The 8,795-nt window shown below is 44.6% G+C and overlaps 1 protein-coding gene across 1 annotated transcript in view; it reads left to right on the forward strand.

The window, feature by feature from the left end:
* LOC118115128 (zinc finger SWIM domain-containing protein 6) overlaps nucleotides 1-8,383 on the forward strand; it is a 46,561-nt gene extending 38,178 nt beyond the window's left edge. Inside the window, exons 11-14 of the mRNA XM_035166113.2 lie at nucleotides 3,295-3,452; nucleotides 3,643-3,806; nucleotides 4,403-4,484; nucleotides 4,581-8,383. Of these exons, the coding sequence (XP_035022004.1) occupies nucleotides 3,295-3,452; nucleotides 3,643-3,806; nucleotides 4,403-4,484; nucleotides 4,581-5,446 (1,270 nt within the window). The 3' untranslated portion in view covers nucleotides 5,447-8,383. The remainder of the gene's footprint in view (nucleotides 1-3,294; nucleotides 3,453-3,642; nucleotides 3,807-4,402; nucleotides 4,485-4,580) is intronic.
* The last annotated feature ends 412 nt before the right edge of the window (nucleotides 8,384-8,795 follow it).

Consider the following 8,795-nt stretch of genomic DNA (forward strand, 5'->3'; position numbering starts at 1 on the left):
TGCTCGTGCTGACACACACACACACACACACACACACACACACACACACACACACACACACACACACACACACACACACACATTGGACACACTTGTGTAGTAAGACTGGGTAAGAACAAAATAACTTGGTCTTCATGAACAGAGATGATATACGTGTTTGTTAGTATAGAGCAGAGAGGTGAGATCAGATCATAAGGCCACATGTTAATGCCAAGTGTGAACGCACACACTCAGCTGACCACTTGTGATAGGATCACAAAAAACACAAGTTAAAACCAGGTGTGTACGGGGCCTTAGTGGGTTTTTAGACCAGTGGAAAAGGGGCTTACATATTTGAATGTATCCAAATTCAAACCATCTGACCCACAAACAAGCCATTAGTTACCATTAGTAAGGACGTTATGTTTTCAATTTGTTTGTTAGTCAGCAGGATTATGCAAAAACTACTGGACTGATTTCCACAAAACCTGGTAAAAGGATGCGGTATGCATGGGTCAGGAAACAACCCATTAAATGTTGGTATGGATCCTAATCAGGGGCATATCTGGGGATTCTTTTCACTTTCTTTATCATTGTGGGTGTTTTTCAACATTTTCCTTGATTTCCCGGCGTAGAATTAGTGGATCTTGATTTAAAACATCTGGTATGTTTAGGGGACTGATCCATGTGGAGATCCAAACAAAAATCTGGATCTAATGAATTTAAATGTGGTTTCATAAGGGGACCGATGAGCCTGGGAGGAGATATGCGCTCTGAGGTGTTCACCACACGGTGTCTGTCTTCCATGCGCCCTCCACACCGTTGTCCTTGACTGTCTCTGGTGCGATGAGTACGACCGCGTTCCTTTCAGATGTGACAGGGTGCTACACTGCCACAGGACCCGTTTGACACCCGAGCTGCTCCCCCCTCCTCACGCTGCCTCGCTCTGTGGGGATTGATTGCCTCTTTTCTGCTCCCTCTGTTAGTGTTTTATATATCATCCATGATGCACATTTATATCCAGCCGTGGCAGCGCCGTGAAGAAATATGACTTTAATTTTATGTTTTAAGCACACTTGACACTGAATTGAGAGTTTGTATAGTGTTATTTGGCAGAGAAGATGATCATGTTTATAGACAGCGTGCACCGTTTAGCTGTAGTTTACAAGGTGCTCGATGTGAACGCACCCGACGCGGGGAATACTCGCTACTTGTGCTCGGGCTGAAACCCTCAGAGAAGTCCACGAGGATCTTTTTTTTCTCTTATCATTTATGAGTTTTTGTTTCTCACTGAACAATAGCCCAGTATGGATTTTCCTCCCAACATTTTGAGGAGGTTATTTTTCAGCAGGCCAGGCCTCTCAAGCTCCCATCCAATGGAGGCCTCTGGCTCTCTGGTGAAAACCAAACAAAGACTGGAATGTTGATGAGCCTTCCATCTTTACCCAGGGCCGTTTTTTTTTGCTTTGCTACACCCCAGGAATCTTCCAGAAGGCCCCAGTGTTGTTGAAGCTTTTAGCAGCTCCATTAGATGTGTGCGGCTGTTGCCAGGGGTTCCAAACATCTCAATTTTACACCGAGTGTGAGTTTTCACACTCGCGCACATCTCGACCGGGTTTCTGTCGCCACATCTCTCACGGAGACGCTCCTGTGCCCTCTTGGGCAAAAAAGCGAGCAGAGAAGAGGAGGCTGTTTTTGTGCATGCCTTCACTCAGGTGGCAACAGTATCACATGCACTCTGCTCTGAAATTGAAACTGGCATTTAGCATCACATTGCTTTTACTGGGCTGCTTTGATGTGTTTTCAAAAGGGCAGGTGTGTGTGTGTGTGTGTGTGTGTGTGTGTGTGTGTGTGTGTGTGTGTGTGTGTGTGTGTGTGTGTGTGTGTGTGTGTGTGTGTGTGTGTGTGTGTGTGTGTGTGTGTGTGTGTGTGTGTGTGTGTGTGTGTGTGTGTGTGTGTGAGAGCTCACTGCCTCCTTTCAGTCATGTGTGTTGGTATTTGTTTGATGTGTGTCCAGCCTTACGGGGCTGGAAGGTGAATTCCCTAATTTCCCCGTGGACTCAATTAGCTTTGTGATTGGCTGAGAGAAGGCCAGGTTGCGCTGTCTTCTGAAGGAAAGGAGACCTTTGAAACTGAGGTGGTAGCGCAGGGAAGAGGAGTGAAGCAGAATAGGAGATGAGCCGGCCACAGTGGTAATGGTGGTGATGCTCGTGGTGCCGGCGAAGACTCGGCCCTGTCAGTGTTATTATAATGAGAGAGAGAAACTAGTGAAGCTCCTTCATCCTCTAGCAGGTGTTGCACAGCTCCGACTTCATTATGACCAATTAGAGTGAAGAAAATACTAATTATACCTTGGTTTCTAGGTGATTAAATACTAGGTTGCAAGTAAATTGCAGGGATAGGCTAACTGTAATCCCCCTGTGATCACTGAAGTCATTTTCATTTTGAAGTCACTTTCAGACCGAGCGTCATAATGAAGACTTTCTGTCTGTACAGTAATTCTGTCTGTCTGCTTGTTTCTGTGAGAAGAAAGAAAACGATCTCACTGTGATGTGGCTGATTCGTGTCTCTCTGATTTTCATTTCAGTGCCACTCGTTTTTCATAGTCTGGTTATTATCTCCGCCCAAGGAGGTTGTGTTTTCACCCCCGGTCTGTTTGTTGCTTTGTAAGCAAGATTACACAAAAACAACGTCATGGATTTCCACAAAACTTAGTGGAAAGATGCAGTACGGGTCAGGGATTATCTTTTGGTGTGGTTCTTAGAGAATAATTCATGGATCTTGATGAAAAAATCTGGCATATTTAAGGGGACTGATATCTATGAGTGGGAAATTTGATTTGACTTGATGTAACTTAAGGAGGCTGTTGGGCCTTTCGCTGAAGTAAGCGCTCTACTGAGTTCTACTTCTAGTTTGTTTGTTTGTTTGCAGGAATATGCAAAAATGAATCAACTGATTTTACATGACATTTTGTGGAGACATGAGGCATGAGATGACCCAGGGAGGAACCAATTAAATTATGGTGCAGATCAAAATCAGGGGGGTGGATTATGAAATTTGTTTAGCACTTGCTTTAGAACTGTGAGTTACATCAACTTTCAACATAATAGATGGATCTTGATAAGGAAAAAATCTGGCATGTTTATGGGACTGATATTTATGAGTGTGTTGGGCCTATGTGTTCTACTGAGTGTCATTCTAAACACGCACACGCATTCTAGTTGTTTTATTTGTAATAAGTCATTATGAGCAACTTTTATTTTATGTATTGGATTGATTTGTTTAATTAATTTTCTCCGTTTCTGTGTGCTTAAGGTTGCCGGTGTTAGAGTCGACGGCCTCGTCCGGTGACCTCTCTCGACCCCACCACATCGTTTCGGTGGTGCCCAACCGCTACCCGCGCTGGTTCACCCTGAGCCACATAGAGTCTCAGCAGTGTGAGCTGGCCTCCACCATGCTCACTGCGGCCAAAGGTACAGATATATTCACAGGAACGGGTATAAACACATCGTACACTAACGCTAACTCTCAGATAGCACAAGCAACACACTCATAACACCTATCATTCAGATCATTGAACCTGTAGCTGCTTTGTGACATGGAGGATGATTTACATACAAACAAGTGCATACAAATCATTTCTGCTTTTGGTGTCTCTTCTAGGTGACAGTCGCAGGCTGGAGACGGTCCTGGAATCCATCCAGAAAAACATTCACTCCTCGTCTCACATCTTCAAACTGGCACAGGACGCGTTCAAGATCGCCACTCTGATGGACAGCCTGCCTGACATCACACTTCTCAAAGTCTCTCTGGAGTTGGGACTGCAGGTACACAGACAATCTGCGTTTGTCAGACAAATGAAAACCAAAACCACAACTTTCCTTTTAATATCCTACTCATAACAAGCCTCTATACTGTGCGTCCCACTCTCTCTCTTTTCAAACAACTGTAAAACTTCTTTGAATTCCTGAAATTAGCTCACAGCTCTTGAGGATGAAGTCTCCTGTGCAGGCCTCGGCGGTTCAGTCATGTATAAATCTCTTGGGTCGACTCTGGTGTTCTTGAATCCTAATTTGGAAAAAACTTGTGATGGACTTATCGTCTTGGAATTTGGGAACACCAGTGTTTGCACTGCAGGGTGCACAGGTTGCTCCTTATTACATGGCCCTTTCCCGCCATGCAGCGCAACCACCAGACCTCATGACTCCCGTGATGTCTAAACTGCCAGCACTGATCAAACTCTTTTGGTCTGGATGTTGGAAAAGGGTTGAAGATTACACAAAGGACAACATTAATTACTGTTCTTGGACAAACTTATGATGTCCCCATATGTTCCATTATTTCATTATTTACTTTAAAATGCAATGTTGTTTAATGTCAACTCACCTGTCGTTCCCTCTGCTCCTCGTCCCATCTTCCTCAGGTGATGAGAATAACTCTGTCCACGTTAAACTGGAGGAGGAGAGAGATGGTGCGCTGGTTAGTCACATGTGCCACAGAAGTTGGTGAGTCACTGCGGCTGGTTCACAGTTTTTTTTTTGTTGTTATTCTTTGCTTTTTTCGTTCATTTCTGATCACTCTGTCCTGTTTGTGTCCTTCAGGTGTGTACGCGCTGGACAGCATCATGCAGAGCTGGTTCACCCTCTTCACCCCCACCGAGGCCACCAGTATCGTGGCCACCACCGTCATGTCCAACAGCACTATCGTCCGCCTCCACCTGGACTGCCACCAGCAGGAGAACCTGGCCTCATCCGCGCGCACCCTCGCCCTCCAGTGTGCAATGAAGGACCCTCAGAACTGCGCCCTCTCTGCTCTGACACTCTGTGAAAAGGACCACATTGCCTTCGAGACAGCTTACCAGATTGTACTGGATGCGGCATCGACGGGGATGAGCTACACGCAGCTGTTCACTATAGCACGCTACATGGAGCATCGCGGTTACCCAATGAGGGCTTATAAGCTGGCGACGTTAGCCATGGCTCATCTGAACCTCAGTTACAACCAGGACACACACCCGGCCATCAACGATGTGCTGTGGGCCTGTGCCCTCAGCCACTCGCTGGGGAAAAACGAGCTTGCCGCAGTCATCCCCCTGGTGGTCAAGAGTGTGAAGTGCGCCACCGTGCTCTCGGACATATTGCGGCGGTGCACGCTGACCACGCCGGGGATGGTGTCTGCGCTGCACAGCCGCAGGAACTCTGGGAAACTGATGTCGCTGGACAAGGCGCCGCTCAGGCAGCTGTTGGATGCAACCATCGGGGCCTACATCAACACCACGCACTCGCGCCTCACACACATCAGCCCGCGCCACTACAGCGAGTTCATCGAGTTCCTGGGGAAAGCCCGGGAGACTTTCATGATGGCTCACGACGGACACATTCAGTTCACGCAGTTCATAGACAACCTGAAACAGATCTACAAGGGCAAAAAGAAACTAATGATGCTGGTGAGGGAGCGGTTCGGCTGAGGGTGTGGCCGGGGGTCACCTGATGCTCCCCCCTCCTCACTCTAGTACTTTTCTATTAACTTGAGTCTGCCTTTTGAACTTCTTTTGGACTTATTACATAGACAAGTAAAAAAGAGGGATGTGACTTGTAGAATGAAGCAAAAAGAGAAAGGAAAAGATGACAAAAAATCAACAGAGCCACACGCGGTATTATTGTTCTTGCTGTTGTTATTGTTATAAACATTATTACTATTATTATTATTAATAATATTATTACTACTACGTGTACAGAAGTGTTTTTATTTTTCAGAAGAGAGGAAATTTGTCACGTTGTGAATGTTGTGCGTATTTCTCTACATGTGTGCGAGAGGAAAATGAAAAGTGAAATGGCTTTTTGTTATTTTTATGGTTTTAAAACATCCTCTTTTTCCCCCCCACCCCTTTTTTTTTTTAGAGTATATTGAGTTATATGTTGTCGAGTGGCTGAAGCCCTTCTACAATAGCGCTCGTGTACAAACAAGAAAAAAAACGAAGAAAAAAAAAACGTCTCGACATCCTCAAAGAGAAACTAAGGCTTTAAACCACACGGAGCACCTCCCTCTGTCTAGGCCCTCACCGGTGGGCGCTGGGCAGCACTGCACAGCTCGGCTCGGTTCGGCACAGCTTGGTTTAGCACTGACAGAAAGCTGCCATCAGCATTACTTCAGACACAGCAGCAGCAGCAACAGCACTTGAGCAGCCATTAGTTTTCTCTGGGTCCCAGGCATTAGCTTCATTAGACAAACACACACAGACACAACAACGCTCTGAGCTGACTCGTGTTGTTGTCCCCCGCCCACATCATGAGTAGCTGTTTCAACCTGTTTCACAGAGGACGGGAGGCAGTGACGACACATTAGACACAGATACTGAGTATTATTGTTACATTAATGTCATGCAGTACCGCTGGGTTTTTATTCAACAGCTGAAATTTGGCTAAAAAAACTGATGTAGTGTAGTTTTCTATAGTTGAAGCAGACACCCAGAGGGAGACGACTACCTCATGACACGATACTGAACCTGCTCCCAGTTTTGTTTGTCTTGGCTGTCACGGTATTTATTATCTCGGATGAGCCGACAGTGTTAATGAAACCAGAGATTCACTAGTGAGACCAAGGTTATGAGGAGATTGTGATTCCCGCGCTCGGCTCTGCTGTACGTCACCGCCCTGGCATTGGTACTTATACACAACACCCCACCCCCCACCCCCAAATACAAAAGAATTGGCTCTGACGCACTCTGAAGATGTATGTCAGCACCCCCCACCCCCCATACACCCTCTCATCTCTGCAGCCACCATTGCACGGTATTTTTTTTTCCGGACGAGGCCAGTGTCATTTCCCTCTGTGCATGTGAATCATAGAAATTAGACTTTCTGCTGTTATAGTTCATTGTGTGGAACCTTCAGTAATTGTCAACCAGAACGTTCTCAGGGATTTCTCTACACAGGAAGAAAAAAGAAAAAGGCGGAACAAATGAGCGACTGACTACAGGAAAAAAGAAAAGACAAAAACACGACCCAACATGAGCGAGCATTTATTGTACTCTGTATATATGCCATAGTATATGTCTGAATATGGAGGATCTGAAAGTATATGTTAACTAATTTATACAGAGTATTCTATGTAATGTGAAATACTTGAAGCCGCTGTAGTTTGCTCTCTCTCGCTCTCCTTTTCTTTCTCTCTTTTGTCTTCTCTCTCTTTTTTTTCTCCTCTTTTTGTTGAAAAACAGAACATATCAGAAGGACTTGACCTTTTTACCGCGTTGACGGCTTTTTGGACTCGCAGGGCCGCACGTGTTCATACTTGAGACGCTGGACCCCGTCAGAAATGCAGGTTGAGTCAAATCGGTGATGGCGGCGAAGAAAAGAAAAATTCATTCCTGCTGACTGAAGCACAGGGAGGGGGTCGACTACTTCAGGACATCGGTCGATTAAAAAAAAAAAAAACACAATAAAGGATTTCTTGAAGTACTTAATTATGCATGTAAGCTGTTGTACTAGCACTCGTTCTCCATTGGATCCTTTGGGGGCGGAAAAAAAAACTATAATGTGCTTTACACAGGAGCTAATTGAAGAAGAATCCGGTTAAAATAATCATGTATTATGTGTCCAGCCTTACATGCTTTTAAGGACATATCTCGGCTGAAGTAATATAACACTTGTCGGAGCAATTTAACAGTCGTGCAACTCAATAAGGCTCGCAGTGGTAATTATGCACAGGCTCAATCTATCCTGGATTCACAGTTCTCTCTTCCATCCACCACAGAATTGCCAGTGTCTCCTCTGCACTGCTCAGCTGTCCTCTCATTAATTGCCTTTCTTTTTACCTTCTTCTTTGTATCAGAGTTTTTTTCTCTCTTCTGTTTCTCTGTGCATCTGTTTCTCTATTTTGCGTTGATTTGAGATAAAAAAGCAGCCTTTTCTCTTGCCGTGTCTTAACGCTTTAAAGTAACCAAACAGGAGATCTGTCTAACAACCAAACGTGTTCGAAAGAGGTGAGAGACGACCCACCTTGGTCCCAGCTTTAGTGTCCTTAATTAGTAAGTGAATGGCTGTGTAACTCATGCTTTAACAAAGCAATTCCTCACGTGTGTTTGGTGGAAAAAAAATCTTACATTGTCCAGTGTCTCTTGTTCTCTTCAGAAACAATTTCCTCTGAGTCTTTCTAGCTGTTTTTATTTCATTTTTTTTTTTATTATTATTTTTGTTTGTTTGTGTAGGAATCTTCTGCTCTCCCAGTTTATTTATTACAATGACCCATGTATACATGCTTATGAAATTAAGATTTGATACACCGATATCAATTTATTTATGTAACTAAATCACTGTTTTATAATCTTGTTAATGAGTCAATAATTGATTTCTTTTTTGTTTTTGTTTTTTTGTTTTAATAAAAGTTAGTTTTTTGAAATGTATATTCACGTCTTTCAGAGCTGATTTTTGTATATATTTTTTTTATCCTTGCTCCCTGACACAGGATGCATTTTTTTTTTTGTGCTGTCATGGGTCGTTACGGAAACTGCGGCCTGCGATTTGAAGGCGTGCGTTGGTCGAGTCAGTCAGGACGGTGCAGATCTCCATCAAACAGCCGCGTCAGAAAAAAAGCCAGAGAGGGATCACTCTCGCCGGCAGCAGCCTTCACGCTGTCATCTCAGGCGAGCTGACGAGGAATATGAAATGAATCAATTGATATTCCCGTTGTCTTTGTAGCTGCTGTCATGCAGCCAGGGCTCAGCCAACCACAATAACCTGTTTACATGCGTCCAACGCCAACAGTGGTGTCACAGGACGACTAAATCAGTGTATGTAGTTTGTCAGGTGTGTTTG

The sequence above is a fragment of the Hippoglossus stenolepis genome, chromosome 9 (genome assembly GCF_022539355.2).
Source record: "Hippoglossus stenolepis isolate QCI-W04-F060 chromosome 9, HSTE1.2, whole genome shotgun sequence".
NCBI classification, from domain to species: domain Eukaryota; kingdom Metazoa; phylum Chordata; class Actinopteri; order Pleuronectiformes; family Pleuronectidae; genus Hippoglossus; species Hippoglossus stenolepis.